This window comes from Podarcis bocagei (assembly GCF_964188305.1).
Source record: "Podarcis bocagei genome assembly, chromosome: 17".
Taxonomy (NCBI): domain Eukaryota; kingdom Metazoa; phylum Chordata; class Lepidosauria; order Squamata; family Lacertidae; genus Podarcis; species Podarcis bocagei.
In genome coordinates this window covers 14,085,715-14,110,591 of record NC_138143.1, presented here as the reverse complement: position 1 = coordinate 14,110,591, position 24,877 = coordinate 14,085,715, and the positions used below count along the sequence as shown (strand labels likewise).

At 49.1% G+C, this 24,877-nt stretch overlaps 1 protein-coding gene across 6 annotated transcripts in view; it reads left to right on the top strand.

Annotated features, from left to right (window-relative positions):
• The first annotated feature begins 7,186 nt into the window (after positions 1-7,186).
• SMARCA2 (SWI/SNF related BAF chromatin remodeling complex subunit ATPase 2) overlaps positions 7,187-24,877 on the top strand; it is a 124,357-nt gene continuing 106,666 nt past the window's right edge. For 2 of the 6 annotated variants that reach the window (XM_081176075.1, XM_081176072.1), the window contains exons 1-3: positions 8,774-8,911; positions 18,974-19,232; positions 24,613-24,742. In XM_081176075.1, coding sequence (XP_081032201.1) covers positions 19,008-19,232; positions 24,613-24,742 — 355 coding nt within the window. In that variant the 5' untranslated portion in view covers positions 8,774-8,911; positions 18,974-19,007. Of the gene's footprint in view, positions 7,325-8,772; positions 8,912-18,973; positions 19,233-22,451; positions 22,626-24,612; positions 24,743-24,877 lie in introns of those variants that run through there. The other 4 variants (XM_081176073.1, XM_081176074.1, XM_081176077.1 and 1 more) reach the window with 4 other exon arrangements.

Sequence of the window (24,877 nt, the reverse complement as noted above, 5' to 3'; positions counted from 1 at the left end):
TGGGCATTTCTGCAACATGCCCTGAGTGTTTGGGACAGGGTAGGCTATAAAACTAAATGAGTGGGTAATGATTGGCTGTGGTCTCCCACAACTGGTGTACACACAGTAATAAATCTATCTGTCATATCCTCACGAGTGAAGATACATACCTGGACTTATGTTAATAACCTACACATAGATGTGCAAGGATGCTGCTATGTATGGAGGAAACCATGGTTCCGAACAAGATGATCCATGCAGGTACATGTCATGTTCTCTTGGTGGATGGATGGAGAGGTGCAGAAGACAACCTGGGAGGCCATGATTAGGAGAAAGGGAATAGTAGTGGGGAAGGTGTTCTTAACTCTCCCCCAACCATTGTCAATCAAAATTGTCTCCCAAGGGAGCAGAAAAGTGTGGGAAAGTTTATATAATTTAGCAGAGTTTAAACGATCCCGTCTGAGTTTATGCAGCGACAAGTGGGTTGCTAACTCATTTGAGTCCTATCAATAATTATACCTTCCTGGTTGATAATCCCTTTCAGTCCCTCTTAAAGAAAACACACATGAATCTGAATCATATTAACATAAACTAATTTACTTTCAGATTCATTCAGGTTTACAGAGTCGTTCCTGAAGGCAGGCTTAGGTTACATAACAGATAAACTATATATTAGATAGTAGTGAGTCATGCAAAGACTGCATCCCAGCAGTTGCCAGTTAACATTCCTTGCAGCAACCGACCAACCCGCCTGCCACACAGAGGCAGTCCTCTCTCGGAATGTTGGACTTGACTGACAGCTTTATATCCCACAAAAAGACTATCTATGTATGCGACCACGGCTGCGTTGATGTTATTAGCCCAGAGATGGAAAGAAGATAAAGTCCCTACCAGAAAAGAATGGCAGATTAAGTTGATGGATTATGCCGAAATGGACAAAATGACCAGAAGAATCAGAAATCAGGAAGACCAACATTTTAATAAGGAATTGGGGGGGGTGGATTTATAACTTACCTTAAAGACCATTGTAAACAGTTGAAATCGTTAGTAGCATTGGAATATCACTTGTAGTTTAATGGCGAATTTAGTGGATATTACGGAGAGATAAAAGATTTGGATTATTATAAAAGATGCAGGAGGAAATGATTAACAGTAGGACCCACAAAGGGGAGGAGAGATTTCTTGGAATCTTGTTTTAATGTTGTATGTTGGACTGTAAAATTTTAATCTGAAAAACCAAATAAATACATTTCTTTTTAAAAATGCCAAAAAAAACACCACCACTACCACCAGAATTGTCTCCTACACATTGCTCTTCCTTCCATGGGAAGGAAAATACATTATCTTTCCTCCACTGGAAGAAAAGCTGCTGCTGGAGCAGGTTTTGAATGAGAGAATCAGCCAAGGGGTTGAGGTTCAGCACCACTCCAAATACACACGTCTTCCCCTTCCAACCACAACCTTGTCTTAAAACAAACGAAGGCTATAAACAATGGTGTTTAGCCTTTCCTTGGGCCCGCTGTGATGCTCAGAAACTGTACTAATGGGAATAGTGCATTGTGGAGCCGCTTCGCTTGCAGGAAGAAGCTCAGGAGTGCAAATGCCTTTCCGAGGAGTCAGCCCTGAAGCACCATGCAACAAATACGCGGCGCTGTGGGTTTTGCCAGATCTAATCTTCCATTCCTTTACCCACCGGTGCAATTTACTTTGAAGTTGCAGAAGCCAGGCTTAAGCTCCAGTGATATCAGGAGGTGACATCAACATTGTTCTTCCACATAAATTGCAAAAGGCCAGAGGATTGCCTCATGCCTTACAACCTTTCTGGCAGCCAAAAGTGTCTTGGATTCCAGAAAGATAAGGAGCTGCTGGGCTGACAACTCAAGCTCTCAGATCTTCCAAGTCCAGCCTTGTGACCGCATTGTCTTTTTCCAGCATCTAACCGAAGCTTTCTGGAGGCAAAGATATGCGCTACCGGTACACTGAGGGATGGTGCCTGAGATCCTGTACTTGTCCTTGCCTGGTTTCCTGCCTTGGCCCCGTTGGACTGATTCCTTGTGGAATCCTTGGATTCGGGACCAGACCTGGACCGCGTTGCTCGGCTTAACCCCCAGGCCCAGCACACAACATGGCATTTCTCATGCTGATTTCTGATAGCTGCAATCAGGCTGGAATGGTTTTGCTCAGGAAAAAGCAGGACTTCGTACAGCTAAGAATACAACTGAGAATGTTCATTACACTGCAACGGTTCAGAAATCGCAAATTTGGTTTGGATTTGTTTGATTGGCTTTTGCTGATAAAAACAGTCTTTTCTTATAAGTCAATTTTGAGCATATATTTGTCTGCACTATAAGCTTAGGATAAAGATATTAGTTTAAAAACCACCCGTGTCCATGCAAAGTGGGTGCAATCACTAATTTCTGGACAGATTTCTGCTGTTAGTCAAACTCCCTTTTGTAGTCAAAGCACAACTTTTGATGCTGAATTAGTACAGGGAAGCACATCAGTGGCCCATAGCAATGGGCAACATGGGTCTCATTTTGTGGGGCTTACAGGACACCCCCGGGCACAGCGCACCCCTTCTGACTTGACCTGTCCTGCTGCACCAAAAAGAATAATCATAAAATAAATAAATAAATAAATAAATAAAATTTATTTATACCCCACCCTCCCCGGCCAGGGCAAGGCTCAGGGCAGCTAACACCAGTAAAATTACAGTAATAACGTAATAGGGGGGAAAACCAACCAATTTAAAATACAGGTTAAAATGCAATTTAAAAAGCAGCCTCATTTTAAAAGTAGCCCATAAATCAAAACAGTAAGGGAAGGGAAGACATAAGGGTCAGACGGAGTCCAAACCAAAGGCCAGGCGGAACAGCTCTGTCCTGCAGGCCCTGTGGAAAGATGTCAAGACCCGCAGGGCCCTAGTCTCTTGTGACTAGTTGAGACCAATCTAACCACCTTGCGACCTCCAAAGTGTTGTCATTTGTGGACCTTAAGGTCCTCCGATGGGTATACCAGGAGAGGCGGTCCTGTAGGTATGCCAAGAGTGGAAAAACAAAGCTAGCACTGTTCTTTTGCTATTGTGTTCTCCATCTCCATTGGGTACCAAGAACCAGGGCTTCTTTTCAGCCAGAACTCACAGGAACTCAGTTCTAGCATCTCTCAGGTGGGCCCCATTGCCATCATGAGAGAACAAGAGAAGAGTTCAGGGAGAGTCCTGATACCTCTTTTTCTAGAAAAAATGTGGTGACAGTAATACAACAAAACACCACCACCACAAACATACTAGTGGATAAATGTACAACTCTATCTTAGCAAGTTACATGTGCAGTAAACGTTCATTTATCCAGTCTGTATAACGTTTACTGCACATGTAACTTGTTAAGATAGAGTTATCCACTCCATGTTTACAGTATCTCCAGGTTTTGTCTTGCACATGGCACCTTAGTATGTTTGTTGCTTGAATGGTTACAAGTCTATCTCTATTCTATTATTCTAGTAAATTTGGTTTTATACTTATAAGCCAGTTTGTGGTGTTGTTGTTTTGTTGTATTATTGTCTTTGAATTAGTACATCAGCAGGACACTTTCGGTCCACCTTGACAAAATCTGATTGTCCCCACCCCACCCCCCCGAAAAAAACCCCAAGCTTCATTTAACAACTTGAAGAATTCCTTCTGTTAAGTGAGTAATCTTTACATATACCACAATCAACCTGCACAGCAGTATTTTATCCCTTCAATTGTACTTTATGATTTAACATATTTAATTTATCTCTTCCGAGGGATTGTGCCTTGCCACTCTCATTTTACGACCAGAATACTTATGGCTGACATCTACTCCTCTGCAATATTTTATGCAAGAGGAAGGTCTCTGCGCAGACACTAAACCAATGGTCCCCAACCTTTGGTCCTCACCTCTGGAGAGAATGAAATAAGCCACTTATGAGTCAAACCGGGACTCCCTCCTGCCCTCCTGTGGCTTCAGCCGAATTTAGTGTAACCATTCAAGATCCAACAGGCCTCTAACCCTCAAACGATATCAGCTCACAGTACGATTTGTAGGCAACAAAAGTAATCAGTGCTTTGACTCTTAACGTTTTATTTTGCCCAAGAGATTAGTTTCATGTCTCCCCTTCCTGTATCCTTTCAACTGAAATGGTCATTCAGTTCGATTTCTGCTGAGTTCAAGGCCAGCCTAGGCAAGATACTGTGGAGGGAAGCTCCCCTCTTAGGTCTGTTCTGTTTATTCCCCAGCAGGACTGCGGATTCATCTTGAATATTGGGGAAAGGGTGCAACTGGACAAAGGTGTCTGAAACAAAAACTGGAGGGGAGAAAATCTCCTCTTTGTGCTCCCTTTCCAGCTGTGTTCTTTTGACTCCACAGAATCCTGACCATGTTGAATCAGAAGACCTATTAGATTAAATAGGCTTACTCCCAGGTAAGCATTGTTAGGGTTGCACCATAAATTGTGCCTGGAGATCGGGGGAAAGCAAACTTCAGACAAACGTGTCCCACATTGCGGCCATATCTCTGGTCACGTTTCACCTCTGCCCTTGCTTGCTTCACTTTTAACTGCCCTACTTGTGAGTACAATCAGGTTACTACTACTAATAAAAATAAAGCTTTATTATTTAAAAGTCTGGAGGGTCAGCTTATTGAGTCTAGGGGAGAGACTCACTGCAAGTTCCCTGGATCACAGTTCAGATCCTGTGCCTCTTAGGCGATTACTATAGCATGAAGCCAAACTCCAGTTTTGGTATATGTGCGCTTGCTTATACTCTTGCATGCTTTACAGAAGATCCCTTCACAACAAGATTCGGATGACCAAGTGTCAGGAGGGACAGGTGCAAAGCTGTCATGTGGCTTTTCTGCCTAGGGGACCCACATTTCCCGGGAATGCTCTGCTGTCCCCTTGCTGGACGGCCCATGGATGAGGCACAGCTGTCCGTCTCCAGGGTCCATTTCTTATCTTGCATGAAAAGCTTTCTGCAATACCTGTATGTTGTCTCCAGAGATTGGCAGCAAAGAAGTACAGTATTTTCACCCTGCGGCAAAGGTCAGGAACGCTCAGACCGCCTTGCACTACTGGTGCCAAACACCCATTTAGAGCGTTGTCCCTTACAGTGGTACCTCGGGTTAAGTACTTACCATATTTTTTGCTCTATAAGACTCACTTTTTCCCTCCTAAAAAGTAAGGGGAAATGTGTATGCGTCTTATGGGGCGTATGCAGGCTGCGCAGCTATCCCAGAAGCCAGAACAGCAAGAGGGATTGCTGCTTTCGCTGCACAGCGATCCCTCTTGCTGTTCTGGCTTCTGGGATTCAGAATTTTTTTGTTTTGTTTTTCTCCTCCAAAAACTAGGTGTGTCATGTGGTCTGGTGTGTCTTATAGAGCGAAAAATACGGTAATTCATTCCGGAGGTCCATACTTAACCTGAAACTGTTCTTAACCTGAAGCACCACTTTAGCTAATGGGGCCTCCTGCTGCTGCCGCGCCGCCAGAGCACAATTTCTGTTCTCATCCTGAAGCAAAGTTCTTAACCTGAAGCACTATTTCTGGGTTAGCGGGGTCTGTAACCTGAAGCGTATGTAACCTGAGGCACCACTGTATTTTATCAAACCAAGCTTTTGCTACAACAGACATGGCTCTATCTCAGGAAATGTTTAATCATGCAATCCCCCCCCCCCGAGCATTTTCTCGATGACAGACTTTCAAAAAAACGAAGCAAACCCCCAACCGAAAATCTTAGGATGCTGTGTGCCCCCTTGTCTGGGTGAAATCACCCAGTGATAGGAGGATCACTCCGTTTAAAGTGGTCCTGGCATACAGATTCTAGCCAGAGAGGATTCTCTCTAAATCCTAGGCTTCTGGAAGTGATTGACAGGGATAGAATTTTTATGAGTGGACGAAACATATTAGCCAGGATGGGCTTGCTGATTTTAAAACGCTTCTGGAAAACACCTTATTGACACTGAACTCAGGGCAGAATTTACAACTGAACACAATGCTAAGTTTTACAGACTTCTAATTAAAAATGGGGGTCCCCACTCTTACGTCCAGAAGGGGAGGTTTGCATCCATTAAAATAGCTCAGAGGGAAGGGAAAACTCAGCTCCCCAGCAGGAAAAAAAAACGAATCATGAGCACAGTCAGTTCCAAAGCACCTCGTGAGTTTTAGGAAGCAGAGCGAGGAGGAAAGAAACACGGCAAATGACACCACTTACTTTCGCTAGCCCTAAGCGCCAGATTTAGCCCCAGCCAGCACCGTAGCAGCCTTGTTAGCATACAGATGGCATTGCTCAGAGCTGCGAGGTGCCGTCTCTCTGCTGCCTGTTTTCTCCCGGGGAATGCTTAGTAAACAGCCGTGCTGCCGGACTTCCTCGAGGGGCACGTCAAAGTGGAAAGGGCAGCTGGATGGGGCCCTCCTCCCTCTTGTCCCCGAGGGAAGCTCCCCTTCCACAGATTGGGAAGCCCCCGCTTGAAATTGCAGCAGGCAGAACCAGGACCTGCAAAGCTCAGGTGGCGAGAGCCAAGGTTGCAGGTTCGATCCCCGTCGGGGGCAGATTGCAGGGGGGTTGAACTGGATTACCCCGGGGTCCCTCCCTCCCAGCTCTGCAATTCTAAGCTTCACCCGATCTCCTGCCAAGCATGCAAACAAGGGGCCTGGGAAAAGCAGCCTTCAGCCCCAAGCCCGCTTCCTCTCGCCTTTCCTTCCGGCAAGCCCCGTCCAGGTTCCAGCACCTTCTTCCCCCGACCCTCCCGCGGCCAAATGCAGCCAGGCTCCTCTCCATCTCTGCGGAAGGAGAAGACTCTGTAAACACAGCGGTGCAAAAATGCAGGGGGGAGAAGGCGGGCGCGCATCTCTATGTGCGTGCGGGTGTGAAATGAGCCCATGCAAACATCGCGCGTAGTCCCAGATGCTCCGCGCGCGCCTTGCACCGAGAGCAGCGCCCGCCCGCCCCGCCGGCCTCCCCCTCGGAGCGGGTCCCCGGCTCCGCCCGCCCCTTCCCGAGCAGCCTCGGGAGCGACTCCGCCTGCTGCTGGAGGGGGCGGGGGGCCCCGTGAGTGGCAGCGGGGAGCCTCCAATCGGGGACCCCCTCTCCGCCCTCGGGGCGGGCACTCCGTCTCGGCGCCGTCCAGTCGGAGGCTCCCTTTGGGCGGCGCGGGAGGGGGGGCGCGTGGGAGGAGCCGGGGGCGGCGCGGGCGCGGAGGAAGAGGCGGGGATGGCCGCGCGCCGTGAAGTCATCGGCATAATCCGGTGGCTCGCGCTGGATCTACTCCGGGTGACTCAGAGAGAGAGGCAGGCAGGCAGAGGGATCTGGCGCGGCGCTCTCCCCCAGCAAGGTAAACGTCCCCCCGACGCCTCCCGGGAGCATCCTCCGCCCTGCGCTGCGCCCCCTCCACGGCTCGCCGGATCCTCCACTTCGCTCGGGGCTCCCGCTTCCCCCAGATCGGAGACCCCCCCCAGCAAGTCCCTTCCCCCTCCCCACGTAAACAAGTCTCCCCGAGGGCCCCCGCCGTAGAGTGCGTGCGACTTCTTTCCGGCGCCCTTGAAGAAGCCAAAGACCCCCAAGAAAGTTTTTTGGGGGGGTCGCGATCCCCCTTCCTTTTCCTATTCCCCCTCCCCGGAGGAAAGATCCTGCCGGATCGCGCCCTTGGCTCGCCGCTGACTTTGTGAGTCAGCTGCAGCTGGAGAAGGGAAGGTCGCGGGAGCGAGGAAAAGGCTGCGCGGCGGCCGAGAAGCCGGAGACAGGCAGCTGCTGCTGCTCTTCGGGTTGCTTCGCTTTCCAAAGCGGAGAGCGACCAAAATAGGCTGCGAGGGGCCGCCGGGTCGGGCTGCCCCGGCCCTCCAGCGCCTGATGGACAGAGCTGCGTTTGGGTGGCTATAAATAAGCAGCGGCGCGCCGAGAAAGAGGAGGATCCCCGCGCCGGATCTGCAGGAAGAATCTGCCCGGGAAAGCGAGGCAGGTGCCGGGGGCGGGGGCTGCAAGTTCGCGCGGCGTCTTGCCCCAAGGAAGGCAACGTCGGGGGGTGGGGTGGTTGCAGGGGTTCCCCGGTCCCTCCCCGGGGTGGAGCTGCCGCCGGGGGCAGGGCGATCCAAGATGGGGAGGGCGGCATTCGGCAGCCGAGCGCTGGAAGGCCACGATAATCTCCCCGCCCGACGGTCACAAACATTACGCACACAAGGCGCAGCAGGGTCTCCATGGCCGCTGTCCTCGCTGCCTCCTAGTTGGGCGTCTCAAAAGGAGATCTGAGAGGCTGCCCAGCGCCCCGTCGGGGCTCCTTTCCGCTGCTGCGAAGGTGTTGCCGTGCGCGTCCCAAAATAGCCTGGCTCCCACCCCCACCGTCGGAGGAGGAAGGCGCTGTCTTCTCATCTTTACCCCCCCCCCCGCAGTACATGCATTCATAATATTTCCGGCGAGGGGGCACAACTCGGCGAGCCGTTCTTCCTTTGGAGAGGGCTTTGCGCGCCCGGACGCAGCGGCGCGTTGGTGCGCCCTCCCCCGACGGGCGCCTGCCTGCTCCCTCGCCTAGTTGGTGGCCGTTTGTCGGCCGGGAAGGAAGGGGCGAAAAGTTTTTTGGGGTGGGCTCTCAAGTGCGGGGAGGCGCCGCTGTCTTTGGCGCTCTGGCGTCGGGGGCGGCGGGCGGAGCAGGCGGCCAGCTGGAGGCCGTGTCTCGGTGCGCCGAGCTGGCTGGCTGCGAGAGAGGAAGAGGCGAGGTCTCGGCGCGCAGGCTGGGCTGGCTTTGGCATCTCTCCTCCTCCTCTGCTCTCCTTCCTTCCTTCCCTCCGTCTGCTCCGAGAACCAGGAAGTCCCCGCGGCCGACGAGGACGCGCCCTCCCGTCTGGCCCGGTGAGCGGGGCGCCCAGCTAGGCCTGCCTGCGCCGGGGAAGCGCGCCCGGGGCTCGCCTTCGGGGATCCCTTCGGAAAGGTAAAGCGCCCTGCAACAGCAGCAGTAGCCGGGATCGGCTTCCCCTCCCCCCTCGACGGGGGCCGGGACCTTGAGTGCGCGCTCCGGGGCTGCTTGGCTCGGCTTTTCCGGCGCGCGCGCCCGCGCCCTGCAAACTGGAAGCGGAGGCCTCGGCAGCCTGCAAAAGTCCTGGAAGAGTCTCGGATCTGGAGCGAGAAGGCGCGCGCGCGGGGTGGGTGGGGAGGTCGTGGCACCGCGACGGGGCGCCCCACGCGCTGCAGGCGAGGATCCCAAGTTGGGCAACTTTGCCAGGGCTCCCAGGAGAGGCCCCGAGTCTCCCCTTCGTGGCCGGCGCCATGGCGCGCCGAGCCCGCGAGGGTTTCCCCAGCCATTTGCACGAGGAGCCGAGGGACTCCTTTCTGGCGACGGGGCGGCCTTGCAGCTTCAAGGGACCACGCGTGTTGCGTTGCATCGCCTTGCGGAGTTGCAAACTTTTGCAGAGCCCCGATTCGGGTTCATGTGCACCCAGAAATGGTGGAGCCGCCGCCGAACTTGGAGGGGTTTTTTTTTTTTTTTTTTCGCGCCCTGGCCGTGAACGTGGCCTGTGACCCGACGGCCTTGGTGCGCCCTTGCCTCCTTCTCCGCCCTCGGCGGCTCCCTCGAGGTCCGGGCAATGAATGCAAAGGCCGCCTGGCCTTGCTGCCCTGCTATGCAGCGGCGTGTTAGGAGGTGGGGCAGCTTTTGCTGAGCGAGTTGGCCCATTGTTATGCAAATTGCAGGCACACTTTCTCTTTGTGGACCTAATTGCCCTGCTAGTTTCATTCTTGTCTCTCTCCTCCCTCCCTCCTCCTCCTCTCCAGTCCCTTTGTTACTGCAGGGAAGGGGAAAAAAAGATATAGCTGCAGCAGGACAAAATTAGAGGCAGATTTTTTAAGTCCATCTGCAATTCATCAGATGCATAAAACAAAATTCCTTGTTGGTTTTGAGCATTTTGAAGCGCGTTCAAAGTTAAGTGTATCGGGTAACAGATGTGGGTTTGACAGAGGTGAAGGCAATGCTTCATTAAGCAAGAATTTCTTCTGCGCTGTGTCTCTGCTTTAAGGACGGTGGGATTTCATGAAAAGTGTTCGCCACCAGAGCTTGTTCAAAGCAGCCTTGGATCTCTCCTTTTGTTCATTTCTGCCGTCATCTGAGGAGGGCTTTGACCAACACCTGAGGCTGCAGACTGACAAGGGAAAAAAGTCCTCCAGCTAAAAATGTTATATTGTTAGTGCTGGAATTCTATTTAATACACGCTTTTCAAAAGTTTAGCTGGAATTAATATCCACCCTGTTGCATGTGCCGACTTCTGCTTTGCTTTGAAGTGAAGATCACAAACTGCAGAGGGAGGTTTCCTCTGCAAATTTTATTTCTCTTTTAAACCGTTAAACTCCTTGGTTATTATTGTTGTAACCTCCGTGATCCGGGCATGAAGACTTCTCAGCTGGCAGCAAATGGGCAGACCGACACAAATCCTTTGAAGTATTTCCAGTGTGTTCCCGTGGTTTCTGCTGTTTGGGAAGACAATTGTGTTTGAAGCTGCCTCCTCCCCCAATTTGCTCAGAGTTAACTTCAGCTGAGATTCTCTCAAGTGATTATTACCTGAAAGCTAATCTGACATTCCTGCAAGGAAAGAAGATGATGTAAGCCCTTGTTTTAACCACAGTTCTCAAACGTAATGCGGATAAAGTTTGCCCCTGTTAGATTATGGTTCTTAGTGTGAGTTTTTGCATTTTGTAACTTTTCCCCGTGGGACAGCTGCGTGGAACCCCTTGCGGCATCACCAGCAGAAAGTCCCATGGCATCTTGGAGACTTGACATATTTTCCACGGGACGGACTTTTTGAGGGTCAGTCCACAGAAGCGAATGCTGTAAGAGATTTGTTAGTCTTTATGGTGCCAGAAGAACCCCCAAAACCTCTGGTATTTTGTCACGTTGCTTTGGCTTTTTAAGACATAGCTGTCAACTTTTCCTTTTTCTTTCCTATTCGGAATAAGGGAATTTCCCTTTAAAAAAAAGGGAAACGTTGACAGCTATGTTGTTAAGAACTTTGCACAGAGTGATTGATGCTTTGGGTTCCTACTTTTTCATGCCTCCTTCCCAGCAGGCTACCCTATTCTCTTAAAGTTCCCAGCTAATGCCTTCTCCGTTGGATGTTAGGAGACGGCACTTGTCTTCTAAATTGGCTTGCCAGTCCCTCGTGGAGTGGAGCTGCCTGGGTCCTTTGCACGATGCAAAGCTCCTCTTCCGTGTTTCTGTTCCTTCTTGCCCACCTGTTGGCTCTTTGTTCTGCCTCTCAGGCCGTGTCTCCCTCCTGCTTTTTGCAAAATACTTCCTATGCCAGCTGTACTAGGAGACTGTGGAGGGCTGAGGGCCCCCCCTCTTCCCCTCCCCAGGGAGGGTTCTGGCCCATGCTTTCTGAAACCTGAGTCCCGGCTTGTTTATGAGTCTGTTCCGAGATTATTTGTCGTTCTTGGCGGTTTGTCGTTCTTCTGCTTCCTCTGGGGGCCCTGTCCTAGAGTTTGCAAAATACCAGTTTTGCTCCCAAACGGTAATTATCCCCCCCCCTTTCTGTAAATTACATCGACACAACGGTTGGAGTTATGGGGGCTGTTATCTAGTCGATCTGCTTTCTAATAATGTGCAGACAATAATCCCTGACGAGCCTTGGAGGAAAATAGATAATGCCCAGCTTTTGTCTGCTTTGGACTTATCCATGTTTTGCAGGATAACTTGTGAAGAGGCTTGTTTGGCACAAAGGAGTGACGAAATTCAAGGCTGTTCCAGTGTTTTTGCAGCTTTGAGCCGCTCTGTGAAGCTGCACCTTTGCCAGTTTGAATCAGCTTCTTAGAAGGGACTGCCCGGCGCTGTTGGAAGTTTGCCAGGCGTGTTTTGCAACTGACTGGGGTCCGCTTGCAACCCCTTGAAGATCTCTGGGGGGCAGGTTGGTGGGTTCGCCCGACTGGCCCTTTCCCGTGAAGCCTGGGCCTGCCGGAAGCGACGGGGCTTCTCGTCAGTGTCAAATCTAGATAGTCCAAAGATTGGTGACCTTCTGATCTGGCTACCCTTGATCTAGAACCAGAATAAGGGGGCGCTTTGTCCTTGCTCCCTATTTTGGCGCAGTGGGTGATGTTATGATTGCTTCGGGGAACGTCCCCCATGGGATTTTAAAGCTCCAGAAGAAAAATTGGGATCCCCCTGCTCTGTTTGTCAGTGTGCCATCCCTGGAACGTAACTCTCGTGTAAATTGCAAGTTAACCTGGACTAAGAAGGGACACCGGTGGCTGTGTGACCTGTTTCCTTTGCAAAAGTGCTGAATCTAATGTGTATTTTTGCCGCTTGTCTTTGGCTTCGACCTGCACTGGTCAAGGAAGAGCTACTGCTCCCATTGCTCTCAGCAAACAGGGGTCAGCAAACTTTTTCAGCAGGGAGCTGGTCCACTGTCCCTCAGACCTTGTGGGGGGCCGGACTATATTTTGGGAGAAAAATATGAATGAATTCCTATGCCCCACAAATAACCCAGAGATGCATTTTAAATAAAAGGACACATTCTACTTATGTAAAAACACGCTGATTCCCGGATTGGCTGTGGGCCGGATTTAGAAGGCGTTGGGCTGGATCCGGCCCCCGGGCCTTAGTTTGCCTACTCTCAACTCTTGTGCGAGTAAAAAGAAGTCCTTATTGTAAATATGTAGGGGTGGCAATCCGATGAATGAGTTCTTGTAACTACATCGGTCTCTTCATATTTTCCCCCCATTTGTATTTGCTGTTATTGCTTAGCGAATTTATTGGTTGGAATTCGATAGTCTCTGTGAATGATGGGAACAAACAGAAAATAAACAGGACTGTACAAGGAGGTTCTGATATTGCATTCATACTGTACTGTGGGCTTTTGCAGCCACTGAATATGCCTTCTGGTGTCTTTTCTAGTGGTTAACGTATTCTTTCTATAATACAGTGGTCCCTTGGTTCTCAAACGCCTTGGTATTCAGACAACTTGGAACCCAAACACTGCAAATTTGGAAGTAAGTGTTCCAGTTTGCGACCTTTTTTTGGAAGCCGAACGTGCTCTGTTTTGAGTGTTACGCTTCCGTTTTGAGTGATACACTTCTGTTTTGAGTGTTACGCTTCCGTTTTGAGTGATACACTTCTGTTTTGAGTGTTACGCTGAGGTCTGTCTGTTTCTGCTATTTATTTTGCGTTTTTGTTTTTGCGGTTCTTTTGATTTTGTGACTGTGGAACCCAGTTCAGCTACTGATTGATTGATTGATTGTGTGACTTTACTGTTTTGGGGGTTGTTTTTAAAGGTCTGGAGTGGATTAATCTGTTTTGCATGACTTTCTATGGGAAAGCGCGCCTTGGTTTTGGAATGCTTTGGTTCCAAATTTCAGTTTGGTTTCAAATTTGGAACGAAATTTCCAGAACGGACTAAGTTTGAGACTCAAGGGACCACTGTAATGCACTCTTAATACAAAAACCCAGAGTGTCTTTTTTTTGGCCAAATAATATTTATTTGTTTTCCAAATTTTGAACTGATCAATGCCAGATTACATCAAAATTAATGCAATTTTCCCGAAGAGTTGACTTCCCGCTCTTGGTCCTAGATGCATTCCTGCTTTCCCCCATTGCTGGTAAAAACGTACCGTGTGTTCATCCCCATGAGGTGGGGGTCCAATTCCCACTCGGCCGTGAAGCTGCCGCCGGGGAGCCTCTCCCTCTCAGCCTTGCCTACCTCTCAAGGTTGTTGTGAGGATATAGTGGGGAGAACAAGAATATACTCTACCTTGGAGGAAAGGTGAGATAGAAACGCCATAGGAAATAAACTTTGTGTGGAAATGGCCTTACTCCTAAATGGTGCCATTGTCAAAGCAACCATAAATTAAGTTTCTAATACATCAGAAATGTTGCTTCTGGTGCATAACTCTGGCTAAATCTAAAAGAACATGCTGCACCCATTGCAGGGGTGTGAAGATAACTATTTCTTCTTTCGCACTGGCTAGATAGCAGTTTCTGTTTAAATTTAGCCTTTCTGATAGCAGTTCTGCATTTTCTGGCAGTGCTAGGAGGCTTCGACTGCATTGGAATGGCAGTCCCTTGTCTCTTGCAAAACACCTTCCAAAGCCACCTTTCCCTGCAAAAAACCCACTAGATGCAGTTTTGTACGTTTAAAACACTTCCTTTTGTGATGGCGGTTTGTGTGGGGGGGGGGACTGATGAGCCCCCGGGGACTCTGCAGGTATGGTTTGTTTTGCACAGTCTGGCTTTGGAAGTATTTGCATGTCTCGCCCTGCAAGCAGTGGGGATCCCCAGGTAGATGACTTTAATCCAGCCCAGTGACTCTTGTTCCAATTGCTGCCTGGCTTAATCAGAGGAAGGATGGGGTGATTAAAACACAAGAATGTAATGTTTGCACAAATATAAAAAACGCACTGGAGTAATGAAGTATTGCTGAGTATTTAGCACTAGACTATAAAAGGGTGGAATTGGAAGAAAGAGGTCTTAGGCTGTGTTTCTTTTTTTAAAAAATTGATTTTAAATAATATAAACAAGCAACAATTCCAAGTCCAAATATCGAGATTACTCTGAATCTCCAGACTCCCCCCCCCCAACCCATCCATGGGTCCCATTGATAATATTTACAACTGCATATCAACCTTTATCCAAATTTTTATCCTTCTAAATTATCCATTCTTTCTGTTACTTTACAAATGTGGTGGTTAAAATCCTGCCAATGTTTTAACTTGCTTGCAGCGGTCTCGTAAGTGAATCACAAACTTTCCCCATTCTTTTTCTAAAGTTCTGGTCTTCTTGATTCCTGAGCTTCCCAGATAATTTTGCCGTTTCGGCGTAGTCCGTCTTGGTTTGCCGTTCTTTTCTAGGAAACGCAGCCAGATGGGCGGGGTATAAATACTAAATTATTATTAGTAGTAGTCAGGGTTGTTTCTTCCTTCCATCTCTGGCGTCTTTGACTGTGTTTCTAAGGCGCCCATGTTGTTGTTTTCTGGTAGAAGGAAATGGATGATGTAGCAGCAGACGACGGGCTCCTGTTTGAACCCTTTTCATACTAGGTGTGCTTGTTCCAATTCAGGGATGCTTCACACACCGTGTAACACTGTGCAGTGGCCAGTGCCACTCGCCAGCTGTTGTCCTTCTGTTTTCTGGTCATTTAGTCCAGCCCCTTGCGATGCAGGAATCTCAGCCGTGACAGATGACCACCCAAACTCTGCTTAAATACCTCCGAGGAAGGAGAGTCCCATCACCTCCTGAGGGAGACAGTTCTGCTGTCGGAAAGTTCTTCCTGATGTTGGGCCGGAATCTTCTCTCTCGGAACTTGAAGCCATTGGTGCACCCAAAGTGCAAAAGCAAAGCCTTCCACGCGCTTCATACGCTGTAGGTTCTTGGTTCCGGTGTCAAACAAGGTGGCTTCTCACAAGAACCCAGCGTTGCCATCTCTTCTCCCCGGGGTGCTTTCCACAGTTGCCGAATTTCTGTCTTGGGAGACCCATCCCTCTGTTTGGGGATCTGTGGGGTTCGGGGCCCCAAAGGGGTCTGGCCATAGCTGTCAACCGTCCCTTATTTGGCGGGAAACTCCCTTATCCCAGCGCCGTGTCCCGCTGCTGTCCCTTATTGATGATGTCCCTTAAATTTCCCGGGTTTCAGAGGAAGCAGCTCCTCTCCCTCCCTCCCTGCCGGCCAGGGAGGAGGGAGGCTCCAACTGTGTTGCTTGGCTGCGTTGCTCACCCAATAAGGAGTCTAAGAACGACTGGGGGGGTGGAGCTTGCATGCCTTGTGCTGATCAAATTGACCACGTTGCCTGGGGACTTGCCTTTGCTCAGCGCTTCCCAGGGGAGAGGTGATGGTGGTTTTCCTTGCTGCATCCCCTTTGCCGGGTTGATGCGTTGTGGGAGCCACCGCTTGAGGCTTCGTTTGGCTGCTGGCTGGGCTTTCTGCCTTTGGCTTGGAGGGGCTCAGAAGTCGAACATACCTGTGCCCGGAAAAATCCCTTATTTTGGCTGCTGATCCCTTATTTTTGAGGCTGCTGGTCCCTTATTTTCAAATCAGTAAGTTGACATCTATGGGTCTGGCAGGTAATGTGAGCTGAGGCAGCAGAAGCCAAGATAGGCAGAAGTTGGGAAGGGAGAGCTTGGTCTGGCAAGGTGTCCTCTGAAGGGAGGCTTTACCAACACCTGGTGGAGCTAGGTTGGTTCTTGAGCTCACCTGAGTCGATGCTGAGCCAGGCGACTGGTGCGGTTGTGTCATTGATCGGTCTAACTCTGGCAGCAAACTTTGTGATGGATGCACGGTCCAGGTGGGAAGATGCAGGGATGGCAGTGGGAAGTCCTAGTAAGACTCTTCTTTCTCTTCTCCAACATCACCCTACAACTCTCTTAGGACGATGCCTCTGTCAGCCCGCTGTAGGTGGCTGTCTTGGAGAGGAGTGGACTGCTAGGGGTCTCGATTGAGTGGCACATGCCACTCAAGACGCAGCATGCTGGGAAGAATGCAGTGGTACCACTAGTTATGGATTTAATTCGTTTTGGGGTGCTGTGTGTACCCCAAAAATGTGTAACTAGAGGCACCGCTTCTGTGCATGCGCGCGGCGCAATAGAGCGCTTCTGCACATGCATGAGCGGCAAAACCTGGAAGTACAGTGGTACCTCGCGTTACATACGCTTCAGGTTACATACGCTTCAGGTTACAGACTCCACTAACCCAGAAATAGTGCTTCAGGTTAAGAACTTTGCTTCAGGATGAGAACAGAAATCAGGCTCCGGCAGTGTGGCGGGAGCTAGAGGCCCCATTAGCTAAAGTGGTGCTTCAGGTTAAGTACAGTTTCAGGTTAAGAACGGACCTCCGGAACGAATTAAGTACTTAACCTGAGGTACCACTGTATACACTTCCGGGTTTGCTGCGGCCGTAACCCAAAGATTCTGCAACCTGGAGGTAACGCAACACAAGGTACCACTGTACAGCTGTACTTAGCATGGCGGCATCCTGGTTGAGGGGAGAAAGATACCCACTTTCTAGGAAACTCTGCTCTGAGTCTTGTTCTTGCCATTCAGCCTATTGGACTGCAGTGTTTGGCATGTCTGGTTGTGCAACGGGTGCCAGCTAAAATTGTGTGTGAAGTGGCATAAAGCGCAGGCCTCCATAGGTCCTTATTTTGTCTGTTCTCTCTCTCCCCTCCATCCCTCCAAGGTCTTCACACGTGGGCCTGCGTGACTCAATATCTCTCTAGACTCAGGGTCCTGGATTCCGTAGCAGGAATTTCCATTTATTCCTCTGTGGCTTCATTGCAGCCATCCAAATTTGCTCAGTCCTCTCTCATCACTATTTGACATTTATTTCAGTGTTGGGGAGGGGCGATTTTTGAGTTGTTCTTGTTTTTTTATTATGTACTGTATTCTGTGCTTTTATATTGCGATTTTACGTTGCGAGAGACCCTGAGACCTGTGGGGTGTAGGGCGATATGCAAATCTAATAAATAATAATAATACATTTTAATATAATGGTTTGTATCTTACAGTAGGCCCACTGAAATCCATGTGGGCAGAAAAGGAGGAGACATGCTCTGGTGCCTCTGTGAGCAAGTGTTGGCTTGATGTACTGTATTTTTTGCTTTATAAGACTCACTTTTTCCCTCCTAAAAAGTAAGGGGAAATGTGTGTGCGTCTTATGGAGGGAATGCGGGCTGCACAGTTATCCCTGAAGCCAGAACAGCAAGAGGGATTGCTGCTTTCACTGGGCAGCGATCCCTCTTGCTGTTCTGGCTTCTGAGATTCAGAATATTTTTTTTCTTGTTTTCCTCCTCCAAAAACTAGGTGCGTCTTGTGGTCTGGTGCGTCTTATAGAGCAAAAAAGACGGTATTTAGGAGATTTCTCCTTCATTGGTAGCAATAGAAACAGATCAGATTCTTAACTCTCGTCAAAATCGATATCTATTCCAAATGCAAGCAAGGCATTCTTGTAGCAGAGAACTCTTGTCTCGGAGATACTCCCATGGCCCTAATAAACAGTTGATGACCAGAAGTCCGAGAAACCGTGTCTTTTTGTTCCCATTGAAATGAATGGACATTTGCTGAGGCCCATTCATTTTCGCTAGTTTACTCTGAGTAGTGCTTGGTTGGCTCAAGCTGAGCATCCTCAGAGTTAAGATTAGTTATTCTGCACTGTCAGAATGAGTTTTCAAAGGGAGGGCTAAGGATCGGTGCTGTCCTTCACAGATAGCGTCCGGTTCCTTTCTCCGGAATGCACATTTGTCTTTTATCATTTATATCCATTTATCCTATTTTTCGCTCTATAGGATGCACTTTCCCCCCTCCAAAAGTGAAGGGGAAATGTGTGTGCGTCCTATGGAGCGAATGCAGGTTTTCGCTGAAGCCTGGAGAGTGAGAGGGGTCGGTGCGCACCGACCCCTCTTGCTCTCCAGGCTTCAGGAAGCTATCCGCAAGCCTTCTGAGCGCAGCGGGAGTTCCCACTGGGCTCCGAAGGATTGCGGATAGCAGCCTGTTCTGGGGTCGGGGGAAGCTTGGGCTTCCCCCGCCCCCAGCCCCGCAAGCTCTGGGAGCGACGGCGAGGTTGCGCGCAATCTTGCTGCTGCTCCTGGACCTGTTCTGGGGGCTGGGGTCGGGGGGAAATAATTATTTTTCCTTTATTTGCCCCCCTAAAAACTAAGTGCGCCCTATGGTCCGGTGTGCCCTATGGAGCGAAAAATATGGTATATAATCTATCCTTAAACTGTCTGTGCAAAACTCCCAATTTAAAAGAAAATGTGTGATTTTAATCTTAACAAGTCCGGTTTGTTTAAAAGTTTCTGGCTGGAAACCCAGCCAGATGGGCGGGGAAGAAATAATAAATTATTATTATTATTATTATTATTATTATCATCATCATTATTATTATTATTATATTTTCACGGCCCTTTAGGAAGTGAGGCAATAACTGCAATGATTTCCATATGCTCTGTTCTAATGTATGCTTTGCATCGTTACTTGGCTGTGGACAACTGACCTTCACATTGTGTTTCCTCTCCTCTCCCTGTAGCCGGACTGTGGACTGAAAGCGAGGCAAAGAGCAGATGGCTACTCCGACAGATCCCGGCGCCATGCCTCATCCTGGCCCTTCCCCGGGGCCAGGGCTCTCTCCCGGACCCATACTGGGTCCCAGCCCAGGACCAGGTCCCTCGCCCAGTTCAGTGCACAGCATGATGGGGCCAAGTCCTGGACCTCCGAGCGTTCCGCATCCCATGCCCGCTATGGGACCGAACGATTACCCGCCAGACGGAATGCACCCCATGCACAAAGTAAGCATTTTCCGTTTTTCCCCATGTTGTGCACGTCTTTTTTTCCCTTCAAATGTTTTTATTAGTTTTCACAATATTATAAACAAACAAACACATAAGACAAACAAACATAAATCATAGCCTTATTGAAAATTACACTTATTAACTTTGTTAGGTGACTTCCTCCCTTCCCCTTGGTTGAATTTCATTGCATTGTCCTTTTAACGGTTTTCCAAATCCAGTGTTAAAAACTACAGACCAATCTCCCTACTCAATGTGGATTACATTTTTTTTTGCAAATATACTGGCCAACAGGCTAAAGAAGGTTTTATCTGAGTATATTCATAAAGACCAGGCAGGATTTCTGCCTGGAAGACATATGAAAGACAACATTAGAAATGTTGTGGATATTTTGGGAAAATTAGAAGCAAGAAAGAGTTGTAAAGCAATGTTAATGTTTATTGATGCAGAGAAAGCCTTTGACAATGTATCTTGGAGTTTTATGTTACATAAAATAGATAACTTTATTAAAAGTGTCAAAGCCCTGCGCTCCTTTTGCATTTAGCCGCCGACTGGACAAGGCTGAAAAGCAGTGGCTGTGCCTTTGTGTTCCAGAATAATCACTTTAAGCTTTATATTATCTAAGTAAAAGGGCAGACGGTGATCCTGTGATACGGAAATGCATTTGACTCCTGCAACTGAGCAGCGCTTCTGTAGCGCATGGACTGAATGCTGCAGTTATGGCAAATAGTTTTGACTTAGGTTTCTGCAATCCTATATCCATTTACTTACCAGGGCGTTTAGTAGCATTGAAGACAACGGGACTTACTGTATTTTTCGCCCTATAGGGCGCACTTTTGGGGGGGGGAATAAAGGGGGGGAATTATTTCCCCCCCCCCCGAGCCCCAAAGAGCAAAGAAGCCATGACAGCGAGTGGGATAGATCCCGCTCGCTGTCTTGGCTTCGTTTTTAGCCTCTGGGCTGGGGGTCTGGGAGCAATGGCGAGGTTGCGCTCAACCTCGCCATTGTTCCCGGAGCTTGCTGCTATCCGAAGCCCCGGGAGCGCGGCGCTGTAGCCTGCTGCGCACCCCGGGCTTAGGGCAGCTATCCGCAAGGGAACTCCCGCCGGGCTCCGCAGGCTTGCGGATAGCTGCCCTAAGCCTGAGGTGCGCAGTGCCGCTTTCCACGGACTTCGGGCTGCAAGCACCTATCCGCAAGCCTTCGGAGCCCGCGAGAGTTCCCGCCAGGCTCCGCAGGCTTGCGGATAGCTTCCTGAAGCTTGGAGAGCGAGAGGGGTCGGTGCGCACCGACCCCTCTCGCTCTCCAGGCTTCAGCGAAAGCCTGCATTCGCCCCATAGGACGCACACACATTTCCCCTTCATTTTTGGAGGGGGAAAAGTGCGTCCTATAGGGTGAAAAATACGGTACCTCTGAGTAGCCATGTCTAAGATGGTGCTGCCAGTTTCCTTTTGAAGAAGGATGGCAGTTTGGAAACTAAAGCAGTATATTTTGGATGCTGTCCTGAAGCTTGAACACCACCTACTGGGAATGGCGTTTTTATGGAAATCACTGGGTCTGGGTAGTAAATACAGGATCCAGACATTAGAAATCATGCTGTGTCCTTACTCAGGCTTGTAAATGGCTACTCGATCTTGGTGTGACTCTTGTAAGGCCACATCCGTACAATAAAAGAAGGAAGCTTACAAGTGGAATATTTTCAACGTTTTCCCAAATGGAAACGCATCACAAATGGTGGGTGCTGTTATGGGTGGGATAGCATCACTTTTGAGGTTCTTAATTTTTGTAGACTCAGCTGGCAGTGTTGACCTAGCACCTTACATCCCGATCCTGAGTGAGTTGCGTGGAAGCAAGTTCCCCTGAAATTGCTGGGGCTTACTTCAGTGTAAGGGATGCGGGTGGTGCTGTGGGTTAAACCACAGAGCCTAGGACTTGCCGATCAGAAGGTCGGCAGTTCGAATCCCCGCGACGGGGTGAGCTCCCATTGCTCGGTCCCTGCTCCTGCCAACCTAGCAGTGCAAAAGCACGTCAAAGTGCAAGTAGATAAATAGGTACCGCTCCAGCGGGAAGGTAAATGACGTTTCTGTTTCCTGCTCTAGTTTGCCAGAAGCGGCTTAGTCATGCTGGCCACATGACTCGGAAGCTGTACGCCGGCTCCCTCGGCCAATAAAGCGAGATGAGCGTCACAACCCCAGAGTCGGTCATGACTGGACCTAATGGTCAGGGGTCCCTTTACCTTTACTTCTGTGTAAACGCGCCTGGGCAGAGCTCCCGGGCAGCTTTGCTCTCATGCAAACAAGAGTTTATTTGCCTTGGGGCTCATGAATGATGGGAGGTTAGTGGTTTTCTCTTTCTTTATGACCTCGAACTAAAAGGAAAGGATTTATACTTTAGAAGTGGCGGTCATGTTATTTGGAGTGTGTGTGATACAAACTGTGTTTAATGGGACTTGTCTATTTTCAAGTTCCTACTCTGATTTGTATCCCTCCGTTTCTTGTGAATTTGGCACAGCCCCAGGAGCAAAAAGTTCCCCAAGAATAAATGGGCTGCGGTATCACCTCCTGAAGGGGAAAGATCGCATTGCACCAAAGGCCACGTAGAGATCAGTTACCTTAGTGCTTCAGGTTAAGGTTTTGAGAACTTTAAAGCCCTACACGACTCAGGACCTCAACACCCCAAGGATCGCCTCTCCCCATGTGAACTGACCCAGACCCTCCATTTGTCTATGTCCCCTACACCCAGAGAGGTTCGGAGGGTGGCAACAAGAGAGCGGGGCCTTTTCTGTGGTGGCTCCCCAGTTTTGAAACACTCTCCTCAGAGAGGCTTGCCTGGCGCCATCATTACATGCCTTTAGGTGCCAGGCAAAAGCATTCCCCTTTACCTTTCATCCATTAAATAATCTGTGGCCTGTAAAAGTGTGGGGGAAATGACTTATTATTATTAATGATTTGTCTGTCAGTATGCTTTTGACTATGTTTTTATCATTGATGTTCTGTAATGTGTTTTTAATGTAGTACACTGCCCTGGGAGCTTTTGATAAAGGGTGGTATATAAATTGATTGAAATAATGCAAATACTGATATAATAATGATGACACCTGGTTGGTTGGCGACAAATCTGCCTTAAGGTGTGCCCTGGGAACATCTTGCCCCGCCTTCATCTTCCTCCCTCACCTGCTTCCTTCTTCCCCATTCTTAACGGATCTGCCAACTGCCATGGAACATTCTGGACCCATAAATGCCATAGGGAGGAAACTCCCTTCTTGGACCTCAGCTCACCTGCTCCGAAGCATCTTCTGCCCACGGCAAAAAGGCCATTTTTGGTGCGTCTCCAACTGCTTTTCCACGGTCCCATAACTTCAAAACGTCTCAATCCGCCTTGGCAAACATCTCCATCGTAAGAAAGGCTGCTTGTGCCAAGGGCATCATTTTCAGGATAGCTCTGGTCCTTTTTCAACACTAACAAACTGCCCTTCCCAAAATTGAGAATTTCTAGTGCTGTCGTTTTCATTATGTGTTATTAGGGATAGCAGCGGCTGTTGTTGATTTATTGGGAATTCTGTTCCTTCGAGAGAAAGGAAGAAATGGAGTTCCTCCTCTCAAGCAGATTAGTTCGAAAATGCCGTTGGGTATAAAGGAAAACTTCTGGCCGTGCAAAAACCTGTTGCGCTGTCTTGCAGCTCTTCCCACCTCCCCAAATCTGGAATCATTTATTCTTTCCTTTTCCTCCCAGCTTCTCTCGCTTTCTCTCCATCGCTCTCAACACTTGGACATGGCCTTGGCTTGGGGGGAGAGCAAGAGATGGGACCGCGGCAGCTGTGTGTTTGTGTGTGTGTGTGTGCAAGGGGACGGAGAGTGTGCGTGCGCACACATGCACGAGTCTGTGCACTGTCCCTTTTTCTCCGGAAAGCAGCTGCTGACTGCTCCTTTCCCTTTAAATAATGGCTCCCCAGTGCTCTGCATTTGCAGCTGGCAAGGAAAGTAAATCTTCTATTTCCTCCTATGCTGATGTTTTTGCTTTTTTTAAAATAAAAAAACCTCCAGGCTTGCAATTTCCAGGTTTCCTTTGCATGGACTTCGCTCTGTTTTCCCCGCTCCCCTCCCTGCCTCTCATCTTGCTCCCGCATGGCGATCTCTCTCTCCCCTGGATGAATCCAGTTGCCTTCCATGAGTTTCATTCTCATTTCTCAGATACCTCCTCCCTCTCTCTCTTCCTCCCTTGGCTGAGTCTGAGTCTCCTTCTTGCTTCACAAATTCAGTTTTTTGCTGGTGTTGGGCGCTACAAGGGCTCTGTGAGGTCTTTCTGCTGCTCCTTCCTCCTGCCCCATAGGAAGGGCTGGTTCCTACCATTGAATATTCACATTCAAATGGTCTTGGGGATGTTCTGGGGCAGCAGTTGCTGCTCATAGTGTCCCAGACAACACATCTCTTCTTCTGAGCTCCTTGCGTCTGTTCCTGGGTTATGGAGAGCAGAGGGCCTTTTGGTGGTGGCACCCGCCCTGTGGAACGCCCTCCCACCAGATGTCAATAAACAACTACCTGACTTTTAGAAGACATCTGAAGGCAGCCCTGTTTAGGGAAGTTTTTAATGTTTGATGTTTTATTGTGCTTTTAATTCTGTTGGGAGCCGCCCAGAGCGGCTGGGGAAACCCAGCCGGATGGGTGAGGTATAAATATTATCATTATCATCATCATCATCATCATCATCATCATCATCATCATCATTATTATTATTATTTATTATGGGAGTGGTCTTTGTGGTCCCTGCCATTTGCTTGGCTGCTGCCAAAGAGCAGGAGATTATCGCAGCAGCACTTTTGGCCCAATGCACCACAACAGGGCTCTCAAGAAGTCTTGGGGTTCAGCGAATGGCTTTTGAAGCTGCTCTAAGTTAGGTTCGGAATGAGAAAAGTCAAACACGCTTGAATCGTAAAGGGACAGTTTCAGAAAAGATGGGTGCCGTATCGCGTAAAACTCTCACCGTGTTCATTTGATGCCGTCGGAGCTCCTTGAGTCTTCAGTTTTCTTGGTCTTTTTAGCATTGTGTTTTAGATGTTGACCTAGGGTTGTAATATTTCAAACATGGACAGAAAAGTTGTTGAGCTTTGGGGGCAAAATCGCTTTAAAAATGCCGCTTTTGAGCTATTTTTATGGGAAAACTGCACTGCTGACATGGGCTGCGATACGTCCGGATTTTCCCAATTTCCACCTGGACTCTGCTGCCCACCTCTGTTCCCGGTATGTCTGGGAAAATCCGGACATATGGCAACCCCAGTTGACCTGATTTTAATGCTATTTTATGTGTGTACATGTCTAGAGACCCGTTTTTTTCTGAAATGATGGAGCAGTCCAGAAACATATGCATGTTTTTCCTCTGTTTACAGCCTATTGATGGTTTGCATGAGAAAGGAATGGTGGAAGACCTGCACAACAGCGCCATGAAGACCGCAAGCATGAGGCCCCCTCACCCTGGCATGGGGCCGCCCCAGAGCCCAAGGGATCAGCACAGCCAAGGTGGGTTTTCCAGGGGGCTGGCGGTATAGTTGAGGTCGTTCTTAAGATCTGTGAAGCTGCTCACTACAGTGGTGCCCCGCAAGACGAATGCCTCGCAAGACGGAAAACTTGCTAGACGAAAGTGTTTTCCGTTTT